Below are 23223 nucleotides of genomic sequence, written 5' to 3' on the forward strand. Positions count from 1 at the left end.
GAAAATAGAAAATATTGACTTGGGAAAAAATAAAAATAAAAAACAAAAGTTTTTTGTTTTATTTTGCTTCAGTACATAGGATATTATATAGACATAATTAGGTGAATTAAATGAAAATTGAATAAATGGAGATAGAGAAATATCCCAATTGCTGACTATTTCAAAAGATGCAAAAAAGGTGACCAATGACCAATGACCAAATTTCTCCATCTCTCTATTTTCTTGAATTTTAGTAACTCAGTGAGTCTAATCTAACAGTTTCTTGTCTTAGTGTGTGAGTGCCAACGCGGAAGAAGGATTGAAGATTCTTGGATCGGAGGTCTGGTCTTGTGGCTCTTGTTCAGTCTACATTTTGCGTTCACTCTTGATAATGATTTACAGTGTAAAGAAAATATTAATTCATAATTAATGGACCTTTGACGTTTCTTTCTTTGCTTTACCATTTTTAGCCCCTTGCTTACGCCCGATGTTGATGGATTGTCCATGCTAACAATTAACACCGCACGTGTGTGAAATTATAAGAGAATGAATATTTCACGTTCCAAGTTTAATTCTGGACAATTGGCTTTAAGAATGTTTTCTAAAACTAAAACAAGCGACCGGTTAAAATTATATTTCAAGTTAAAGTATTGATTGAGACGGTAAATGATTTTAATTTCTGTATAAATAATAATATAAGTTTAATTTTTAGAAAATGCACTTCAGAAAATGCACTATATTTTGGGTCTAAACCTAGTGTGAGAGTCGAGTTGATTTTATTTTACGGTAATGCATTCAATAGACTTTCATTACTCTCTTATCCTTATTTTGATTTACATAAAAGGAAATAGTTACATGGCATTCAGACAATAACAAGTAACATCAATTGAGTCTCGGAGCATCCAAACAATATTACTTGAAAAAGGAGAGTTGAATTGGATTAACGTCATTTCATTAATTATTGTTGTTATAATTAACTAATGAAATTTTATCAAAACATAAAACTTGTCACTGTTTGTTCTTACGAGTCGCAATCCCAGTGTCAGGCATTTCATAGACAGAAAATCAACGTATTCTCTAGAAAAATTTCCCGTAGGAATCACGCGAACCGATATACGGGGCAAAACTTCCATGAAAGTGCCGAGATGTTTACCCGAAAACACGCTTGAAGAAAGCGATGAACCGTGTGGGCTTATGAAGTCCTTGCCATTTATTTTCCGGTTACTGCTACTTTGATGTGTTTCGGTTTCCCTTTCTTTCTTTCTTTTAAATTAAGAATATTTTAAAAAATATTTTGTAATTAGATTAGACCACTTCAAATTGCAAATGTTTGGTAAGAAAAGGCAAAGGCCAACGCGTAAAGACGCCTGTAATTTTCACCATTAGTTTATTTGGAGTGTCGAAAGGGTTCCATCTTCAAACTCTTTGATTTCAAACAGAATATGCAATCATCAATCATTACATAGAACTATTTTTCTCCTTTTTTTTTTTTAAATTACTATATTTTTATTAATTTATTAAAGTTGTTCGGTACTCAATCCTAAAGTGAACTTTACAACAACAGTAATAATGATAATAATTAATTACTGTCATTTGATTTTTTTTTTGGGTCGCAAAATTTTTAAAATAAATGAATAAAAGCATCATTCATTCAATAAAAGTATAAAAAGAATATTACTGAATCATTTTTAAAATCAATCAATAGGGGACCAGTATATATTGATGTAAAAGTATAATATATGCAACCTATTGAATTGTTGATCTTCCCAATTTTGTACCAAATGGACAAAAATACAAAATTTGTAACCGAAAATAATAAAATCATATAATAATTTTTGTCTTTAATAATAGTAATAATCTTATCAATTAAAAATATTAAAAGTTATTATTTCAATTTTTTTTTTTGTAAAAAATTAGAGCTTTTTAATTATTTGGTGTAAAATTTGAGTGATAATTATATAAAAGATTTATTTTTGAATAAATTGTATATGCTATCTGAGTGTAGGGAGTAGATTGGGCTTTAGATGCTTTTGAGTGGGCCTCGCTGTCAAATATGGTAAAGATATGTTCAGATCTTTTCTCATTAGCGCATAGCAGGTTTGGCCCATCTTATCAGCCCATTATTGTTAAGACAACAAAACAAGTAATGTGCTGGGCCGAGTAAACAGATTATCGAACTCGGGCCGAGACGTGGATCTGACTACTGGAACGCCCAGTTTAGCGTCTGTATATAATGAGCCATCACGACTGAGAAATATCTTTCAATCATTGCAGTAACAGTGGTCGGTGAAGCGAAAACCACGTGATTTTTCTTTATAAACTAGTAGGCGAAGCGAAGCCGCACATTATCTCTTGACAAACCAGTCTCTCTACACTGCAATCTTCCGATTCAGCCATGGAATTTCCGTACTTAGAAGCTGTACTCGGTACTCTCTCTTAATTTCGATCATACAATACTTACAAATATGAATGCTTTTCTAATGATCCTTTATAATGGATATTGCTCCAATTTCTGATTAATTAGTTCTGCTGCGCTTTGATGATCTTTTATTAACTACGTTTGCTGCGGGTTTTTCTTGTATTCGTTTTCTGTTTTTGTTTGTGCAATATTTTGGGTGCGCCTCGAGTTTCTTTCGTTTAATATGGAGCTCATTTATCGAGAAAAGCATCTGCTTGGTTGTCGGGAAAATGTAGATGAGAAGAATTTGCGTTTTTGCGTTTATTGGTTGTTGACTTGAAGTATTTAAAGCTATTTTTCTAAGTTGACACTTGATCCATACGACCTTCTGGTAGCTGAGAAATGGATGCAAAAAAAATGAGACGAGGGTTTTATGTTGAGCTTTGTTTGTTTTGCTTTCAGAAAAATTAACTGAGCTCAATGAAGCCAGATGCAAAAGGTATAGGGCTACTTTTTCTATATAATGGCGTTTTGTAAGCTTTTCATGGTTTTTGCTTTTTCAGTTGTCATGATTCTGATCTACATCTTTGAGACATATTTGGCTTTGCGAGAACATGCTACTCTGAAACTGCCCACACTCCCTAAAGCTTTGGAAGGAGTAGTCAGCCAAGAGAAATTTGAAAAATCTAGAGCTTATAGCCTTGATAAAAGGTTTATTGCTTCATGCAATCATCTGCAGTTTAATGCTATTATTTACCCGCTATTAATTTAACTTTCTGCAATTGTTGGAGTGCTTTTCTTTTATGGCTTTCAATTTCATTGATTGTTCTCCTGGTGCTTCTTTTAATTTTTCAGTCGCTTTGGTTTTGTTCACGGATTTGTGACTACACTGACGGACTCAGCCATTTTATATTTTAGGATATTGCCTTGGTTCTGGAAGGTAACTGTCTAATTGACTGGATGGAACTTTGTGAAATTAGTGAAGCCTCCCTTTGGGTTTCTTTAACATTCTAAGTTCTCTTCATAATTGCAGAAATCAGGAAACTTTCTTCTTTTGCTTGGTCTAAACACAGAGAATGAAATACTACACACCCTTGCTTTTTTGGCTGGTGTCATGATGTGGTCACAGGTATGCTGTATGCATATGACAAAAAATTTCTCTTTATGAGTGCACTTGCACATGTCATATATGCGTAGCTAAACTAATTACAATATATGTTGAAATAAATACCAATTCTATATTTGTACTGCCACTATTTTCTATAATAGTTTAATGCAAGAACAAAGACAAGGTTCTCATCTTTATTTATTTCTTTAATTTTTTTATGTTGTTTTTTATGAATGTCCCACACAAAATGCAGTTTTTGGTGATTATTTTAATATTTTTTCATTCAAGCTAATTTAATTTTTGAGTTTTTTAGCATTAAGAGCATTCACATAGCAATAATCGACCTGCAAACTTAACCAAAGAAAGGGTTATGCAGTTTAATAGTGAAAATACCTAGATGATGTCGATTTTCATCTTGGGCACAAAGCTGAAATTTTTGAATGTGATATTGCTTATATAGTTACTATCACCTTGTGTTTATGATTCCATTTTTGTAGGGAGATTATGCAATGTTGTCAGATTATGATATTGAACAATTTCATTCAATTCATTAGACATTTCTCATTTGACATTGCTGTGTTTTAAACATGTTCATGCAGGTTACGGAGTTGCCTTTTTCTCTCTATTCAACTTTTGTGATTGAGGCCCGTCATGGTTTCAATAAAGTTTGTATCTGCTTCCTTATCTTTCTAATTTTTCATCCATTGTTGTGGACTAGATTACTAGCACCTATGTTGGTAGCTTAGTCGGTGTTGCTAATTGTATTGGCGATGGTGTAAAGTTGGTTGTTATTTATGTTAATTCATTTTATATCCCATTTCTTGTGGGATCCTTATTTATTATTTTATCTGTTTTACAGCAAACTATAGGGTTATTCTTTTGGGACGTGTTCAAGGGAATATGCCTTGCTTTTGTACTCGGGCCACCTACTGCTTCAGCAGTCATTTTAATTGTACAGGTAAGATCACCTGTTGGTACTAAGAAAGTCAAATAGATGCAGCATTTGATTGTTATGTTTTTAGAAGTTTCCTGCTGTCTTTTACTTTTAATAACACACCTGCGAGTACTGAGGATTGAATGCGTTATTTCGAACATGTTTCTCAAAGCCATGATAATCTTCTTTTGCAATTTTGCAAGTCATCCCTCATTATGGTGAACTATTGTTTGTGTGGTTGCAGAAAGGAGGTCCTTACTTGCCCGTCTATATATGGGCATTTATGTTTGTTCTCTCTCTTGCAATGATGACACTATATCCAATTTTGATAGCGCCTCTTTTTAATAAGTTCACTCCTGTGAGCATCTGAAATCCTTTCCATTATTCAATTTGTGCTTTGCTGTAACAATTTTTCTTTATTGATTTACCTTTTCCTGTATTGCTGTGACAAATAGGTTCCAGAAGGAGAACTTAGGCAGAAAATTGAGGCACTTGCTACCTCCCTTAAGTTTCCTTTAAAGAATTTGTCTATTGTGGATGGATCTACCAGGACATGCCATAGCAATGTGAGGATTCAACTCTTGCACATATATTTAGATTTCCTACATGGGTTGTAACATTACCTGTTGTGAATTATTATTTTGCTCATAGTATGTCATCATGTGTGTCATTGTTCATAAATTACCTGGTTGTGGATGATGTTTTTATTTATTTTGTTACTATCAATGCGACATTCATTATGTCTTTTGTGATTGTTGCACAGGCATATTTGTATGGCTTCTATAACCACAAGCGAATTGTCATTTATGACACATTGCTTCAGCAGGTGAGAAGGCATTTCTGTTAGAAATTTTTTCTAGTCATCTTGTCCTTGTACATCTTCTTATATCCCTGACTTAAACTGATGACTAATTATTTTATTAATACCCAATTTATGTTGACAAGCCTTTTCAGTTTGAAGGAAACACTACCTCCCTACTTTATCAGTGTATGGAACGTAGGGCTTAGTTGTGCCCACCTCTCCCTCTTTCTACACACTAAATCTCAAAAAAAAAAAAAAAAAAAAGAGGAGGTTGCTGCATGCTTTTGACAAGCACACACTAGCTAATAAAGTAAGGCAATATTAACCAACAGTCTGGGTAACTTTGTGATTAAAATATGCAGTTTGTGTCATCAGCTAGTTTTTATTGTTGAAACAATATGCTTTTCCTTGTGATATGTAAATGTTTTTACATGTTTCTGATAAATTGCAGTGTAAAGATGATGAAGTTCTAGCTATACTTGCCCATGAAATGGGGCACTGGAAACTTAATCATACAATGTACTTCTTTATTGCTGTGCAGGTATGTCGATGTTTTCTTGCAAAATTCTCGTTTTTAATCCATTGACTTGTTTTCTCATTGGCTCATCATATTAACAATTTTGTGTTAAAATCCTGCTTTGAAGTATATATCATTTTAAATGCATGCTAGGTAGAGTCTGAGCCTGTGACAGCTATCACTGAGAAGAGGCTCAAAGAGAAATTGTCATGGTTTTCACTTCTTCAATTCTTTCTTTGGTGTGAGTTTTGACTTCAAAATAGACAGGATTCACTTTTCATAAGCATTATGGAAAACTAGAACTTTCAACTGCCTAGCCAATGAAAATCGAAGGCATGTCACACATCACGCTTGCTGCCATGGTTGGGAGCAGAGCAGGAGTTATTTAGAATCTCAAGATTATTATTTCAAATAAAGATATGGATTCTCGAATAAGTTGGGAAACTTAAATGTGTAAGATAGAGTGAGTTAAAGGGGAGGAGCTCATAAAGCTTTTTAGGGATAAATCACAATGGGATGAAGTTCCATAAATGCTGCGTTATTTGGATTGGGCTATTTTTTTTTTTCTCCTTGATAATGTTTAATTAAAACCTCATTTATGAGTAGATCAAAATAAGGGTTTCAATTTCAATTTCCTTAAAATTGTGAGATCTAGATATTTTAGTTTTTTAGATTTGATATTTTCTGAGGTTTGAATCTCAGGTATTAATTTGCCTTTCAGTAAGAATTGTCATTGTTCTTTTTTTTTTTTTTTTTTTTTTTTTTTTTTTTTTTTTTCAGTTAGAAAAGTTAAAATATTTGATTAAAAAAAAAAGCCTTGGCAGAAATAAACTATAAAGGACTTCTTATGTGTTGTGTGACTAGTTTTTGTTGCTCTGTATTGGTATTGATCAAATGCAGATCCTTTCATTTTTACAATTTGGAGGATATACTCTTGTGAGAAACTCGAGTGATTTGTTTCGAAGTTTTGGGTTTGATACACAACCGGTACTCGTTGGACTAATCATATATCAGGTATTTCCTTATGAAGAAACAAATTTTAGTGTTGGGGAGTCATGTTTATGTTTATTCATATGCAGATAATTTTGTTGGCTGTGCAATGTTTGATCTGTCAATAATATAACTGGTTTATATGATCTCGTTTCCAGTATATTATGATACCCGTCCAACACCTACTATTCCTTGGTCTTAATAGGGTGAGCCGTTCTTTCGAATATCAGGTAACTTCTTTTCCTAGTTGTCCCCTCAGTTTTTATTTATTTATTTATTTTAAAAAGAGAAGAAAACCCGTGAAAATCATGCTATCATTTGACACGCTTGCTACTTGTAGGCTGATGCATTTTCCAAGAAGCTTGGTTATTGTTCTCCTCTTAGATCTGGTCTTGTGAAACTGCAGGTGATTTATTAGTACTTCCATTCTTTGCATGTTCCTATGTGACATTTGTGGAGATAAGAGTGTTCCATAATCCTCACTGTCTGACAAATGAGGGATCTAAGCCTAGAATCTTTATACTTCTTAAAGCTGTTTTATTTCGTTAATAATTCCCATGTCAATTTCTCCTGGCTTAGTTCATACCATGCCAATTGTTCTCCAATTTTCATTTGGGTTTTTCTTCATTTTTGTTACTGTAGTGTTGGCCCCAATAGTCATGCCTCGTTTATTCATTTGCTTGATTGAGTTGATAATTTTTGTTACTGTAGTGTTCTGTTATTATAATTTTGCAACACGTGTTTCTAGGTACATTAAACCCTTGATTGAGTTGAAGTCTCTTATTTTTTTTAATTTTTTTATATTGGATTTTTTATGTTTCCTAGTGCACGTTACTGACCAGCGAGTTGATGTTCTTTCAGGTAGAAAATTTGGAAGCTATGAATACTGATCCTTGGTTCTCAGCATACCACCATTCTCATCCTTGTCTTGTGGAAAGATTGGCTGAACTTAATGAACCAGATAAAAAGGAAGACTGATATTGCAACCTGTGTGAATGGGCAACTAAGAATTCCATTTTTTTCGTTGCAATTGAGAATGAGTGGTAATAGTAAGTAAGAATCAGCTGTTGTTATGTAACTTTTGTCTTCCTGGATGTCAACGTTTCTGTAGTTCAGGTATCACTTCTGTCGAAACCCTGTTCAAATAGTTGTGTATCTTATGTTCGCATGGATTTGTATCTGTTGGTCTGCAGATGAGTAACCGTAACTTATGTTGAATAATGTATTGTTGCCAGTTTCCAATCAGTTGTTTTTTTTGTTTTTTTTGTTTCCTAATTCTTTTCCTCGCATCGGCTCTGGAATCCATCTTTAATGCATTTACTAGGCTTAATTTCATTATCCATTTTTAACACAATGTTGCATTCTTGTTTTCCTTGGATGTAAAAATGGCATGTCGTTTGCTAAAATATATGCATATAGGTGATGGTGTTTTTAGTACAAGATCATGTGATGAATTTTAAATTGGTTGAATGGACTTCCTACGTACCTAGAAAAAGTGGTAATGTGATTCACACTTGAAGATATTTTTAGATATGAGAATAAACCAATGTTATCTTATGTCCAATGAGGAAGGACATGTTTGGTATTGGCTAGTTTTAAGAAAGCAAAAGTCTTTGAATGCATTATGCTGACGACTCAGTTCCTGGGAGGCTTTCCACTATTGCTATTTTATAATCAATCAAATCCTTTCGGAGCTTTGTCCGAACATAATAAAATAATTATGATTAAAGATTCTAAGAAGATTACTGGTAACTTGCTATTATCCAGTCACAGATTAGCTTAAGCACAATACAAAAGAATATTATGGACACTGGAAAAGCAGGTCTTTAACTGCATTATTATGGTCCTACTTTGATGCTTCTCGCCCGTCTGATTATTCATCATTAAGGATAGGTTACGATTACTTAAATCATTTTCTCAATTAAACCGAAAAAACACATCTAAACTTGTTAGCAAACAAATCCTAATAAAAGTCTATAATTATTGAATTGGAAAAAGCAATTATGATTTTTAATAAAGGAGAATTCAGTATGATACCTAAAATTGATTTTGACTCTCAATCTAGATTTCTTTGACTGTGGTACGACGTCATTTCATTCATTTTTTTTTATCTTCTTTGCATTAAATGCAGACAAATCTTTTTATAATGAAGTAAATAACTAATAATGTCAGTAATGTTATTTCAAATAATAATAAAACATTTCAATTTATTTTTTTCAATAACTAATAAATTAATATTATAATATAATAATTCATTAATACAATTTTTTAATATAAATTTATAATATGAACGAGTTAAAATTTACACTACCTTATTAATTATTAAAATAAATTGAAAAACTTTTCATTAATGCAATAAACTTATTATTTGTATATGGCATTCAATTACTATATACAACTAATTATAATATATTTTCCTGAGATTTTAGAATATAATAATAAAAATATAAATATTAAACTCATACAATATTACTATTTAAATTTCTAAAAATATTATAATATAATTATATATTCCGCGCGAGGCACGACACATAGCTACTTTCCATACAAATCTTATCAAATTAGATAATTTACTATTTTCCATTAACCATAAGTTAGAAACAATAAACATTTTAATTACCTTTTCTCTTAGAAAATAAATTAAAGCCTTGCATTTCCTAATGTCGAAACTCAGAAGCACGAGCTGATCATAATGCCACGTGGAAATCAGTAGGCAAGGAAAAAAAAAAAAAGAAAAAAAAGAGGAGAAAAGAGAAGCCTAATGATGTGATGAAATTGAAGAACAAGATTCACATAATCGGTGTAGTGTCGTCTCGTAACATCACAGTCATCTTTAACGGTCCTTTCCTTGCGTATAATCGACTGACAATTGGGACAAATATGTCATTTTATAAGCCATAGTCTTATATACCCACTACCCTGACAAGCTTCTCTCTCCTTACTCACTCCTTCCACCTACACTGCCAAGCTGACAGCTCATCTGCTAATACTCTTCTCTCTCTCCATTTCCATTCTTTTCCTTCTTTTTTCGCATCTCTCTCTCTCTCTGTCTCTCACTATTTACTATTACTTCCTACAGAGGGAAACACTCTCTTTAATATTCCATTGATTCCTCTTTTTCCACATTCCTTTGTTTCTTTTTTTTTTTCTCTATCTTTTCTTTGTGTTTTGTATATATACATATCTATTATTCGCCGGAATTATTTTTCCGGCGAGCCAAATGTGGCGGAATCTTGTAGTGATTTCTTATACTGCCGAATTCTGCCGCCATTGAATTCTTTTATTTTCTTTTTCCTTTTTATTATTTTCTTCTGTTAAAGCCAAGGAAAGGAAAAGAAGATTAGGAATAATGTCGGTATACGATGCCGCATTTGTGAACACAGAGCTATCGAAGCCTACCTCAATCTTCGGCCTCCGGCTTTGGGTGGTGATTGGAATCCTTCTGGGATCTCTCATAGTCCTCGCTCTATTCCTCCTGTCTCTCTGCCTAACCTCTCGTCGGAAAAACCGGCAATCGTCCAAGCTTACTGACACTACCCCTCCCATTTCAAAGGAAATACAGGAAATCGTGCGCTTCCCTGCACAGGATCACCACCACCATCATCCTCTCCAAGTCCCAGAGATTCAAGTTGAGATCGGTAAGATCGAGCATCGTGTGGTGTTCTCCGACCGTCCCTCTAGTGGGGAGAGTAAAGGGACTGCCAGTGGGTGTGAAACAGCGTCGTTTGGCAGCGGGAGTGTGGGCCCTGAGGTCTCGCATCTCGGGTGGGGCCGCTGGTATACTTTGAGGGAGCTGGAAGCTGCAACGAATGGGCTTTGTGAAGAGAATGTGATTGGTGAAGGTGGATACGGGATTGTGTACAGTGGGATTCTAGGTGATGGTACTAGAGTTGCTGTCAAGAACTTGTTGAATAACAGGTGACGAGTTTTATTGGGTTTTATTTAAAACTATTTTGATTGTTTTATGTGTTTAAAATTTTGAATATTTGATTTATGCTTCTTTTTTGTTCCTTTACTGGGTTGTATTTATCTCCAATCTGTTACTCCCGCAAACGTAGAAAGTTTGGGCTAGAGGCTAGAGCTTTAAATTTGAAAGCTTGTCTTGTCTTGTTTTTGGTTTCTGCTGAGGTTGCTAGGGGAGTCTATCGAGAAAAACGTTATGAAAATTTGAATTTCTTTTCGTGATTTTTTCTTGTTTCTCGTTTCCAAAATTGAAGAGCATCAATAGGCACAGTAATTGAAAATCATGGTTCTCTCTCTTTCTATGCGATGCTTTTGTTTGTTCTTTATTCTTGTCTTACTTATGGTAGAATATATGTAGTGAAGTAAAATGCTTTATGGGAGTGGAATTTATATAGTTTCCTTCTCAAAACCTTTTGCTTGAACTTGGATTGTAATTGATAAATTTTGGCATGAGCATGCCTAGAGGCCCGTATCTCCCATTTAAATTTTTGTTAGGACCATTATCCTGTGTCCTTGCAAGTATTCTATTGGCTCATGATAATGAGATTAAACATTCATCAGGGGTCAAGCCGAGAGGGAATTCAAAGTGGAGGTGGAAGTAATTGGACGAGTACGGCACAAGAATCTTGTTAGGTTGCTTGGATACTGTGTTGAGGGTGCATATAGGTAAAATTAATTTTATTCAAGTTTTAGATTGTGTTTGTAGCTTTTGTTGAATTGGTCAGTAGATGTAACTGGTTGCTGTTTTGTTTTGTAGGATGCTTGTGTATGAGTATGTTGACAATGGTAATCTTGACCAATGGCTTCATGGCGATGTTGGAGAAGTCAGCCCTCTAACATGGGATATCCGTATGAACATTATATTGGGAACAGCTAAGGGGTAATGATAATTAGTAACCTAAATCTGTTTAATGTGCATGTTTTCTATACTTATGCTTGCATTTGTAAGTCAAGCTATTGTTTGCTATACGATTGTCACTATCCTTGCAGATTGGCCTACCTTCATGAGGGTCTTGAACCGAAGGTTGTCCATCGAGATGTTAAATCTAGCAACATACTACTTGATCGCCAGTGGAATGCTAAGGTTTCTGATTTTGGCCTTGCCAAGCTCTTGTGTTCTGAAAGGAGTTACGTAACAACACGGGTGATGGGAACATTTGGGTTAGTTAGTTTCTTTGTTTCAAGTGTTGGTTTTTATTTTTTCTTTTCTCTTGAATTAGTAAAGTTTCTTGATAAGGGTGCAGCTTTAGCATATACAATTCATTGTTTAGGTGTTGGATTCCTTAAGATTCTTATAGGGAAATTAACTCCAACTTATTTGCTGGCTTTGCTAGTTATGTTGCACCAGAATATGCTTGCACAGGAATGCTGAATGAGAAAAGTGACGTTTATAGCTTTGGTATTCTCATCATGGAGATAATTTCCGGGAGAAGCCCTGTTGATTATAGTCGACCTCAAGGAGAGGTTAGTTTTGGGATGTAATTGGGAGTGTTGTCTTTGCTACTTCCTTGTTTTCAGTTTTCCTTTGTTTCAAACTATTACTTATGCAAATGCCTAAACATTTCAGGTGAATTTGGTGGATTGGTTAAAAACCATGGTTGGCAACCGAAAATCTGAAGAAGTAGTTGATCCTAAGTTGCCAGAGTTGCCTGCTTCCAAAGCACTAAAACGTGTTCTCTTGGTTGCTCTTCGATGTGTTGATCCTGACGCAACAAAGAGACCCAAAATGGGGCATGTGATCCACATGCTTGAGGCAGATGACTTGCTATTTCGTGATGTATGCACTATTTTCCTCAAATTATGAGGTGTAATTTAGAGTATGTGAAGAAAGAAACAGTTTTCAGCTCATTTTCCCTTTTCTTCTGTTATTTGCAGGAACGCCGAATAGGGAAAGAATCTTCACATTCACGCCATGATTATGAACAAGAAAATCACAGTGTTGCAAAATTAGGTGACAAACAATTGGGTGAAGGCACTTCAGACACAAGCGAAGGTGATAGTAGTAGGAATCTTCATCAGCCAAATAGATGGAGATAACGTCATCGGAGAATTAGGTGATTAACTAATTTACTTCTCCGAGCCATTGGACCTCCTCTTATTTTTCCCCCCTTTTTGGTAGAATCCCCCTTCCCCACCTCTCTTCCCTTTTGTAGGTATTTTATTGTGTTTGTTGTACCTTCAATTCAAAGAAACAATAATCTGCATTTGTTCTGTGCTTAGCTTTCATATCTTTTGAGATATATCCTACTTCAATTGGATATAGTTGTACAATTGAAAGAATTCATTCATTATTCTTATAGAAACCATAGTTATTAGATTTTCTTTTTCAACTTCTTGTAAAACAAATACAGTTACGCATTACAATGTACTATCTATTTCATCCAAAAATCAATGTCTGATTTTGCTGAATTAGTTATTAGGATATTCTTACTTGTCCTTTTCTTTTCTTGTACATTTCTAGTCATTCAACATGTCTATTACTCAGAATGGTGAGCTTAGGACTCATCGCCATCATTGCCTGGCTGTATATACCAACTAGTGTGATGGAAGCATTTAGATTACCTCAACATCAGTGCTAACTCTAAAATGAGATGGTCCAGGGACCAGTCAATTCTTTGGAAGGAAATAAGCTTAGTAGCTTTACAACTTTTTGATTCATGTGCTTTTTCTTGTCTTGGGTTGGACCACCCAGCTGGGCAGCAGCCAAAGCATTGTCTGGAAATGGGGTATGGCTCCCTCCCTGTTATCAGTTTCCCTATCAATGCCAGAGCAAAATGGGGAAATTTGGCAGACAGCAAAACTAGAGGGACTAAATAGTACTTTTTCTTACTTGAAATAATCTGATTATGGATGTATGTGGTGAGACCTGCTGTATCTTATTTCTGGCAATTTGCTAGCAACAGATCTAAGTTCGATTCTCCTCTCTAATACTGGAAAAAAAAAAAAATGTCAGCCTCTTTCTGCTGTCCTCTATGCAGGCTTGGAAAGAGCAGTTATCATCTTACTATAGTAGGTTTTTTATTCCCTCCAATTTTAATTTTGAGCAACCGTTCTTTATTGAAGGAAAACGATTAGGGTTGTCTTATTCAACCCGACGCTGGTGCCTATTTCTGTTCTTTGTTATAATGGGCCTGTCCTGCAATTGGGTGGGCTTGATGAGTTAATAGAGCTTTTATTGCTATTGGGCCGATTTTCGGGCTCTTTCATTACTGCGTCCAAACAATGGTTGCTGTTCTAGCAAATCGCAATAGTTATGCAGATTGCTTTTCTAACGACATGTTTAGTTAAGATAGAACTGTGATTCTTGTTCATATATGATATTACATATTAGAATCCATTTAGCTTTTATCGAACATACTTCAATAATTTTGGATTTCTTTTTTTTTTTATGTGAGGCTTTATAATTTATGTTAATTATGATTATCTTTCATCTAATATTTGAAGAATTCAAGAAACCTTTTTTTACGTTAAACAATTAATTTAAAAAGAATCGTTTGAAATAAAAAAATTCTATAAAATTTTGTTGAATTTATTTGTAATTCTAAATTATTGTGTTTAGTATAAAAAATAAAAATTGAAATTTTATGAATTCAACTTTTATGCATTTGAATATAATTAAACTAAAATTTTCCACGTAAAATTTTTAAATGAATTTCAAAAAATTAAATATTCAAAATCTCATGATAAAACTATTATCTTTCTACACTTTTAAAATTATTGTATGGGAGATATTTGAGAAAATAAAAACAAATAATTTTTAATATATAAATTTATTATAAATAAAAATTTTAATTTGCAAATGAATTTTTTATTTTTAATTCGTTTATATTAATTAAACTATTAAAGGAAGGGTCATAGTTATGATTAGATGAGAAAATGGAAATTCCTATTAAAAAATAGTTTTAGTTGGCGAATGAGGTAATGGACTTTAGACAAATAGGACAGCTAAACACTGTCGTATTTGGTATTGAATGACCGACAATACTCTTGTATCCGTTGGATCACTTTGCCTTTATCCCCCTGTTTTGTGATGTGATAATTTTTTGCTTTCCTTTTCTTGTCCGCACTTTACTTTCTTTTTCTCTTAATATTTTTTTATTAAAAAAGGAAAATTCCACATTGAGCAATTTTACTGTACATGGCCGCCTCATGATAAGCATTTCCTAAGAACCCAATAGCCAATAGACGTCACATGAGTGTGGAAATGGCACCTACAACGGATACCTCAACTACTGCCCATTCTTTCTCTTCCACGTGTAGCATCCGTGACTAAATCACCTTAACAGCCAGTGACTCCACCATGCCTCTATCAATAAATCAACACCTAACATCTTTCCAACTTTGTCTGTTTGTTGATGAGGAAATCAACGCCAATTAACAAATCGAAGATAAGGTAGAGAACTTTCAAAGAAGCAACTTGTGTTCAGCGTTTGAGACTTTCTGCGTAATTTCAGATCTCGTGCTAGGAGTACCAATTCAGGTACGAATTTCTCTACTGCCTTCAAGTTCTGCTGCAGAAAATAGGGCTCTTCTTTCCCATTTTTTTTCCCCCTTTTTCCGCTTTTGTTTTGTGTAGATCTTAAGATTACTATTACTCGATAGATTAAGCATCTAGCGTTGGGTTTTTGCTATATACTTCGACGAATTTTGTGTTAATCGTGGGGTTTCGTCTTGATCTCGCGTTTTTGCTATTCTGATCCAAAGATCTAGTTTTTAGGTAAGTTATCTTTCTGATTATCCATATCCCCATTTTTTTTTTTCTTCATTTGTTTACGGTTTAATTTAACAATAAGAGGTATTAATTCAAACTTGGTTATGGTATGGGTTCATTTCCACTGGAAATCCTTGTTGCTAAGGAGACAACCGAGAGAGAGAGAGAGAGAGAGAGAGGAGTTTTGATAATTGATGGAAGATGTAGACCGGTGGATATAATTTCGTATGAACACTAAACAATCATACCTCTTAGATATTTGCCTGCTTTTGTTTCAAATACCATTTATTGTTATTTTATTTTCAATTTGCTTTTAAATGATTTTGTTTTTTGTCTATGTCAAGTGCTCATCTGTCAGTTTTTTAATCTGCGTTTTAAGAGCGTTTTAAACCTAATAGATTCCTTCTGGGTTCAACTGGAGTTGAAATTTCCCTTGTGTGGTTGGTCTCTGATAAGAGTTTTATCTTTTATGCATTTTTCTTAGGGACCAGATCAAATCTTGTGGGGAAATTGTTTCTTGTGGGTTTTTTTTTATGATTAATGATTTTCAGGGATGATGTAGTCGGTTACATTTTATGGTAGTGTTAGTTGATTTGATAGAATTTTTCTTGATTCATGGAATTTGTGTTGCATTTTTCAATAAGACTAATGATTTTCTTTCCCAAAATTCTTTCAGAATACAATCAAGATGAGCAGACCACAGGAGCCACACCGCCCCTTCTTTTCATTTGGGAATCCTTTCCGGATGATATCACCGAAGGGCTCTCAGTTGTCCCCAAGACTTCTTTCTTTATTGAATGCTTTTGAGGAAACCTTGGCTGAGAGATTGAGGAAACTTAATCCAAAAGACAAGAATGATGTTCTCAGCTTAACATGGATGAAATTGGCAATGGAGACACTTTGTGAGACTCATGCTGACATAAAAACCCTAATCACAAATCTTGAGCTCCCAGTAACTGACTGGGATGAAAAGTGGATAGATCTGTACTTGGACATCAGCGTGAAGCTGCTTGATATTTGCATTGCTTTTAGCTCTGAGCTTGCTCGGCTTAACCAAGGCCATCTCTTGCTACAATGTGTCCTTCATAATTTGGAGTCCGATGCTTCAAAGCAATTTGTGAGGGCCCGTTCTTCCCTTGATAGCTGGAGACAGCACATTAGTTCAAAGAATACAAGAATCCAGAACTGTCGCTCCATATTGGATGATCTAGTGAGATCACTAAATCTGCCAAAGGTTAAGAACTCAGCAAAAGGGAAGGTCTTGATGCGTGCAATGTATGGAGTTAAGGTGCAAACAGTGTTTGTCTGCAGTGTCTTTGCTGCTGCCTTCTCAGGTTCTTCAAAGAATTTGTCAGATTTGGATGTCCCAGATACAATTCTTTGGGCCCAGGCATATTCCAATTTGCAGACCAATGTAAATATGGAAATTAGAGAGATTTTTTCCAGCGGGAAATTCACAGTTCTGAAGGAATTGGATGCAGTTGATTTAATTGCTAAGAAATTGTATCCCTTGATTCAGGATGGAGTACAAGCCGTTGAAGTGGAAGCCTTCAAGAATTCTGTTTCAGATTTGAAAAAGGGAGCAGAAAAGCTTTCTCAAGGTTTGGATCTTCTTGCAAACGGAGTAGATGGCTTTTTCAAGGTAGTTTTGAGTGGGCGTGATGCTTTGCTTTGTAGTTTGAGAATATCTGGTCCTGTTGCTGATCCAACATTAGGAACTAATGTAGGAGAACGGATTGTTAGGTAAATGTACTTGGAGCTAACTATTCTAATGTATACAGATGGTTTAGCTGTGAGATGCTTTTCCATTTGTACTATCGCGAATGGCTTATCATGCTATGTAAGGTGTGAGATATATTATGTTATTTTGTTACTAGTTTGTACAAGTTTGTGGTACTATGTAATCTCAATGATATATGAAATGCTTTCAACTGTTATATCGAGGCATTTGACTTGTTTATTCTTTTAACAAACCCTCCCATATATTTGTCTCGGTTCCGTTAAAGAGCTGCTATTAACATGGCTTATATCTATCTCTATTGATGCTTACTACGTTCTTTGCTGTTAGACATTGGTACCGAAAGGTGGAATGCTACATCAAAGTCCATGGTGATGATGTGCGAACCTTTTCCACATATCTTATTGATGTTCAATGAGAGTTTTTCTTAATTGACAATTTCACCAGGTAAATTGGATGTGTTTCTCTTATTCCTTTTTGCCCCTTAGCTTGATGATGCAAGGCATTTCTGTCTATTCTGATGGTATGTTGTTTGGGTTTTGTCCATCAGCTAACAGGGTCTTAAATGGACTCCATCGAGAAATGCCTTGCCTTGTACTAGTACTAAAAGAAATTATTGACATGGATGGAAAGTGTTACGAAAAGCTATTTTGAAGAAAAGCTTAAAAGGCAAAAATTACGAAATCACGTTTGTTAACCGTATCTTTTGCGTTGCTTATTAAAAAGGACCAGAACCAGAATATTTCAAAGAGTGGATTGTTGCAAACTTGAATAGAGAAGCAATTGGTTGCTCCATCCTTTTTTAACCCAGTCTAGAAGTCTTCTCTTCTCTGGAATAAATAATGGTTTACCAACTAAAGAGGCTGGCTGAGGCTCCATCGTCCATCCTTGACCAAGTTGCAAAGACTATTTAATGGAAGGAAAAAATTGTGACATGACATCAGCAGCCTGTGCTCATTCTCTGGCTCTGCTTTGAAAATTCGCCTCCTTCCTTGCGTGTAAGGATATTACCGTGCCCAAAAGGTTACAAATAGTATTTTCATATATTTGACTTGGTCAAGATCGCAAACATTTTAATTACTAACATTTTCCAAAATTAAATTACTCTTTAAGTTTTCATACTGCAATTCAAATATTAAAAGTTTATCATAAAATAAGGGCATTGTTTTATACCTGTATTTTTGTTTACCTCAAATTGGTTCTTCAATAAGAAAGTACGAAGACACATGTTCCTTAAAAAAAAAAAATTTTTTTGATAGTCAACAATTCTGGATAGATAAATTATGGATCAGACCACTAATTGAAGGACACCAATACAAAATTTCACAAAAAGGTTAGTAGTTAAAACCCCACTTTAAGAAGTCGCATTTTTTCACGAGTGACCCAAAGCTTTTCCAGTTCAAAAGTTCACATTAATCACTACCCACCTCATTTTTCTTTCTTTTTTATTTTTATTTTTATTTTTATTTTTTTTCCACTCTCTCCGTCGCTACCCTGTGGAGTTAAAAAAACGCCCCTCTGGCCTCCACAGAAAAAGAGTCCAATATCTTTCCACCTACCGACGCGTCCTCCTCTAATCTAGCCCTTCCTTTAACTTCTCGCCCCTCTCTCTCTCTCTCTCTGTCTATCTGGCCTCCGCTCTATTCTCGGGTTTGGATTCGGATCCTCCAAGTTGCTTTTTCAGACACGTCAATGGAGTCGAGCTCTGGCTCCGCCGAGCATAACATCAGAGGAATACCTACTCACGGCGGACGTTACGTCCAGTATAATGTTTACGGAAACCTCTTTGAAGTCTCCAGAAAGTATTCCCCTCCTATTCGTCCTGTTGGCAGAGGTGCTTATGGTATTGTTTGGTAAGAGTGCTAATCATTTCCTTATTATACTTCTTTACCTACTTCTGAGAGTTCGGCTCTGGTTTTTTTTCTAGATCTTCAAAGCCGTTTTGTTTTGTTTAAGTAATTGATGGAAATTTATCTTCAGTTTGCTTAGGATTCATGTGTTTAGTTGTCTTGCATGCAGATAATAAAATTTTAGTTGAATTAGCTCTGTTTTTCAACTATAATTTGGATGATCTGTATTGGAACTTACAGAGTTGACTTAAATTTGGCGATTCAATTATGTGTTTGACATTTCTGTAGTCCTACCTTACCTTACCTCTGAAATATCATCTGTTTATTGTTAAATTCTTCAGCAGTTGTCTATTTATAAGAAAATAATCGTCAGCCCTAATTATTCTGTGAACCTTCAAGTAGCATGTGCTTAGGTTAATTTTGCTGAGGGTGTTCTAGATATTTCTAGTTTTGGCAAGTCGGAAACTAATAGAGCCAATATATCGTCAATTATTAAACTATAAAGGAAATAATAAAACGTTCCATTAAGTTTCGACTTTCAAATGATATTTATGGCATAGTTGCTTTAGAATCATCAGTCTGCTTAATGATTATTTTCTTTTCATTCTGTAATATTTCTGCAAGAGTATGGAAACTGTTTTCTTACATGTCCAGACGAATGCTGTTCTAATGGACTATAGATGGTTACATTTTCCTTATATTTGACTTAATTGTTTTGTCTTACCAACAATGCGAAGGAAGATGTGATTTTTTATTTCCTTCAGTGCTGCCGTAAATTCTGAGACACGAGAGGAAGTTGCCATTAAGAAGATTGGTAATGCTTTTGACAACCGGATAGACGCGAAAAGGACTCTGCGAGAGATTAAGCTTCTTCGGCACATGGACCATGAAAATGTGAGTTTCTTTGCTGTTGTTATACTTGTGAATTCACATATTAATTTTGTTATATTGCTTTTTGGAAGTTTCTTCAGTTTGTTGTTCTGTTTGATTCAGTTATGGCAAGAGCAATGTTTGTAGTTCTACACTTTCTTTTTTCTTCGTTAATCTTGATGCATGAGTTTATCAATTTAAGTGATTTCTTTTCATTGTTGCAAGCAAGTTTTTTAATTAAGGATGTTACTAGTGCATGTTGTAAATTATCGATTGGTTGTTGGATTCCTCCTTTGTATTACGCCTAAGTCCTGAATGCTTAGCTATAAGCTAGACAAGTGAGAAATTTACAGTAGTACTAAAATTATTTTAGTGACTGGCTGGTTATGAAATATGGTATTACTGCTTTTTTTTTTTTTTTAGAGTTTGATCATTATCTTAACTCTTTTTTAAAACATTTATTATATTTTACAAATTTTATGTTGTCTACATTGGAGGAATTATAGACTTGTATCTCTTCTTTTCTCCCAGGTTGTTGCTATCAAAGATATCATACGACCTCCCCAAAAGGAGAACTTCAATGATGTTTACATTGTTTATGAATTGATGGATACTGATCTTCATCAAATAATACGCTCCAACCAACCATTGACAGATGATCATTGTCGGGTACGCACCATTCTTGTTCTTGGATTGCTGGTTTGCTGTAAACACTGTACAGTTGTAGCTAGAAATTATTTTCTCTTGCCCTTGTGATTAATAAGCTGCACATGCATTCCCTTTGAGGCATTGGACTTCAAATTATTTTTCACACGTCCATCATTCCCTCTTCCTTTTTATCTTTCTTGATTTAAAACGAGTAGAAAAGTAATTTAGAATAGAGCCAAACATTGGCAATGTGTGATGGCAGGTAGCAACAATCATGAACTAACTTTAGGTTGGGGGAGTAATAGTATGGACTTGCTCTGAACTTTGTGAAATTTGATTCTCCACCTTCACATTTTATATAATTGTATTGAGAGTTGAGGTCTTCCATCAACATTAACAACCCCTACCAAAAAAAATAATAATAGAAAAGGAAGGAAAGGAAATCCTTGGCTGCATGTGTTAGCCCTTGCAACTGTCCCAGTGAGGGAAATGTAATATATGGTATAGTTAGTAGTTATCAATGAAAACATGTATAAGCATAAATTACCAAACACATTTTTGACAATTTTTTTGGTACTTTGGCAGTACTTTCTATATCAATTGCTCCGAGGGCTCAAATATGTACATTCAGCACATGTTTTGCATCGTGATCTAAAGCCTAGCAATTTGCTCCTCAATGCTAATTGTGACCTTAAGATTGCAGACTTTGGTCTTGCAAGGACAACATCGGAAACAGATTTCATGACCGAGTATGTTGTTACTCGTTGGTATCGAGCACCAGAATTACTCCTTAATTGTTCAGAGTACACTGCAGCAATTGACATATGGTCAGTGGGTTGTATACTCGGTGAGATAATGACACGCCAACCTTTGTTTCCTGGTAAAGACTATGTTCATCAGCTGAGGCTTATCACAGAGGTATGTTTTTGGACATTTCTCACCGAATCTTGCATACACTATCCTTGCTGCTATTTTTTTCTAAAAACCATTTTGGTCTTATTTGTTGTGAAGGCCTAAAATCTTTTGTTTCACTAATTGTCATGTGTCATTATTGTTTTAGAGTCTTTGGTGTTCCTGGGTTATGTGCCTTTTTGCCTCTCTCATGTTATCCTTCTCTCTTCCTCTCTCTCGATCTCTCCTCTCTGTCCTTTTCCTTTATGTGTCTCCCAATCTCTTGATGCATGGCTTTATTTCTTGTGAGTGAATTGTGGAATTACATGAGCATAGTCCTATTTGTTTTGCTCACTTCTGCTGGACAAAAGCTTAATTTCAACATGCATGCACAAATGCTTAGTGTCTGGCTTGTATAGAAATGAAATATATAGCTGGATATATGAAACTGCCTGTTCTCTATTTACAGTATCAGTTACTTCAAACTCAAATATGTAATCTATTGATTTTTCTTTTCTCTAGCTCATTGGCTCACCAGATGACTCCAGCCTTGGTTTCTTACGAAGTGATAATGCTCGACGATATGTTAGGCAGCTTCCACAATACCCAAGGCAGAATTTCACTGCTCGATTTCCTAATATGTCTGCAGGTGCTGTTGATTTGTTAGAGAAGATGCTAGTGTTCGATCCAAACAGGCGCATTACAGGTACAACGTGACTTGATTTTAGTTTCTAACGAGTGGTTTGTAGTGATGAAATTAATTCCCTTTCCCTGACAATTAGTGTAGTGGCAAGTTAAGATTTAAGGAGAATGGCAAAAAATAAGAATAGATTGTGGGAATCAATGTCATATTTGTTTCTCTTTCTAAGAACTTGCCTCGTCAATTATGTAGTTTTTTTTTTTCCAATTTATGTGGAAGTATATGTGTTATCCATGAGTAAAAATTGCATATAATTTACAAAACAAGCTGAACATTTTTTTTTTTTTTACCTTGTTAAATTTATTAAATGGTCATATTTTGCTTATTGACAATGCTTATCCCATTTTATTTCCTTCTTTGCAGTTGACGAGACTCTATGCCATCCTTACTTGGCACCTCTTCATGATATCAATGAGGAGCCTGTTTGCCCAAGGCCTTTCAACTTTGATTTTGAGCAGCCATCATTTACTGAGGAAAATATCAAGGAACTCATCTGGAGGGAATCTGTAAAATTCAATCCAGATCCATAGATAATATGTGTTGTATCACGCCTAGGAATATATTTGATGACTCCAATTCAAATCATAATTATACAAAATCCTTCAGAATCTCTGGGAAGATAAAGAGCACTCTGGTTATAATGTGACTCACATGTGATATTGAAGTGATAAAGGATAGGTTTCAAGTTAACTGAGAAGAACCTGGTTGGCATATGGATAGACCAACTGGATTTGGGGTGGGTGGAGATATAGAGTGGTTGTTGGACTGACAAATCTGTATTGTTTTTGGAATGGGGATGCTGCATGGTTCTGAGACCCAACATCTGTAGTTTTTTCTCAGTTTCTTCAAGTTGATTTGAATGTGAGAAATTTATTTTGTTTGCTAGGCTAGTCGACTTATATCGTTTCCCATTTTTGACATGGAACAACTGAAATATGTGAAGCGTGAAATTAATTTTTCTGATGCAATGTCTTGCTAAATGTTGTAAGAAAGCTACACTATTCATCCGTACTCCTGATGTTAGGATGTAGGAGATTGTGTTTGCCTGTTTGGCACGACTGTATTATATGAAAGATCTATTCAATATAAGCATTTCTTGTCTTATTACTATCAAATTCCATCCT

At 34.7% G+C, this 23223-nt stretch overlaps 4 protein-coding genes across 6 annotated transcripts; all 4 read left to right on the forward strand.

Moving 5' to 3' along the window:
- Positions 1-2245: 2245 nt before the first annotated feature.
- On the forward strand, positions 2246-7973 carry LOC149496549 (CAAX prenyl protease 1 homolog). Its single transcript, XM_089721220.1, has 14 exons — positions 2246-2405; positions 2941-3088; positions 3233-3317; positions 3411-3506; positions 4085-4150; positions 4345-4443; positions 4664-4777; positions 4875-4985; positions 5183-5245; positions 5673-5762; positions 6639-6752; positions 6887-6958; positions 7069-7134; positions 7590-7973. Exons 1-14 carry the CDS (start codon positions 2375-2377, stop codon positions 7704-7706), a joined length of 1272 nt encoding a protein of 423 aa, XP_089577346.1. The 5' UTR covers positions 2246-2374; the 3' UTR covers positions 7707-7973.
- Positions 7974-9662: 1689 nt separating this feature from the next.
- Positions 9663-13113, forward strand: LOC105642942 (putative serine/threonine-protein kinase At1g01540). The gene is made up of 7 exons (XM_012227934.4): positions 9663-10646; positions 11253-11357; positions 11449-11571; positions 11682-11852; positions 12026-12155; positions 12259-12468; positions 12567-13113. The coding sequence occupies exons 1-7, from the start codon at positions 10078-10080 to the stop codon at positions 12726-12728; spliced, it is 1470 nt and encodes a 489-aa protein (XP_012083324.1). The 5' UTR covers positions 9663-10077; the 3' UTR covers positions 12729-13113.
- Positions 13114-15011: 1898 nt separating this feature from the next.
- On the forward strand, positions 15012-17339 carry LOC105642943 (protein BPS1, chloroplastic). Of its 2 annotated transcripts, none has more exons than XM_012227935.3 (2): positions 15012-15171; positions 16079-17339. In XM_012227935.3, the coding sequence occupies exon 2, from the start codon at positions 16091-16093 to the stop codon at positions 17147-17149; it is 1059 nt and encodes a 352-aa protein (XP_012083325.1). In that variant the 5' UTR covers positions 15012-15171; positions 16079-16090; the 3' UTR covers positions 17150-17339. The 2 variants fall into 2 exon arrangements, with proteins under 2 accessions (XP_012083325.1, XP_020538485.1); XM_020682826.3 differs by lacking the exon at positions 15012-15171 and adding an exon at positions 15191-15408.
- A 1266-nt stretch (positions 17340-18605) lies between these two features.
- Positions 18606-23214, forward strand: LOC105642944 (mitogen-activated protein kinase 4). Of its 2 annotated transcripts, none has more exons than XM_012227938.4 (6): positions 18606-18993; positions 19755-19884; positions 20392-20529; positions 21094-21426; positions 21922-22105; positions 22463-23214. In XM_012227938.4, exons 1-6 carry the CDS (start codon positions 18833-18835, stop codon positions 22627-22629), a joined length of 1113 nt encoding a protein of 370 aa, XP_012083328.1. In that variant the 5' UTR covers positions 18606-18832; the 3' UTR covers positions 22630-23214. The 2 variants fall into 2 exon arrangements, with proteins under 2 accessions (XP_012083328.1, XP_089577921.1); XM_089721795.1 differs by having other exon boundaries at positions 18854-18993; positions 19728-19884.
- The last annotated feature ends 9 nt before the right edge of the window (positions 23215-23223 follow it).

Source organism: Jatropha curcas, chromosome 5, assembly GCF_041381405.1.
Source record: "Jatropha curcas cultivar XTBG-Jc1 chromosome 5, XTBG_Jcur_1.0, whole genome shotgun sequence".
In the NCBI taxonomy this organism is placed as follows: Eukaryota; Viridiplantae; Streptophyta; class Magnoliopsida; order Malpighiales; family Euphorbiaceae; genus Jatropha; species Jatropha curcas.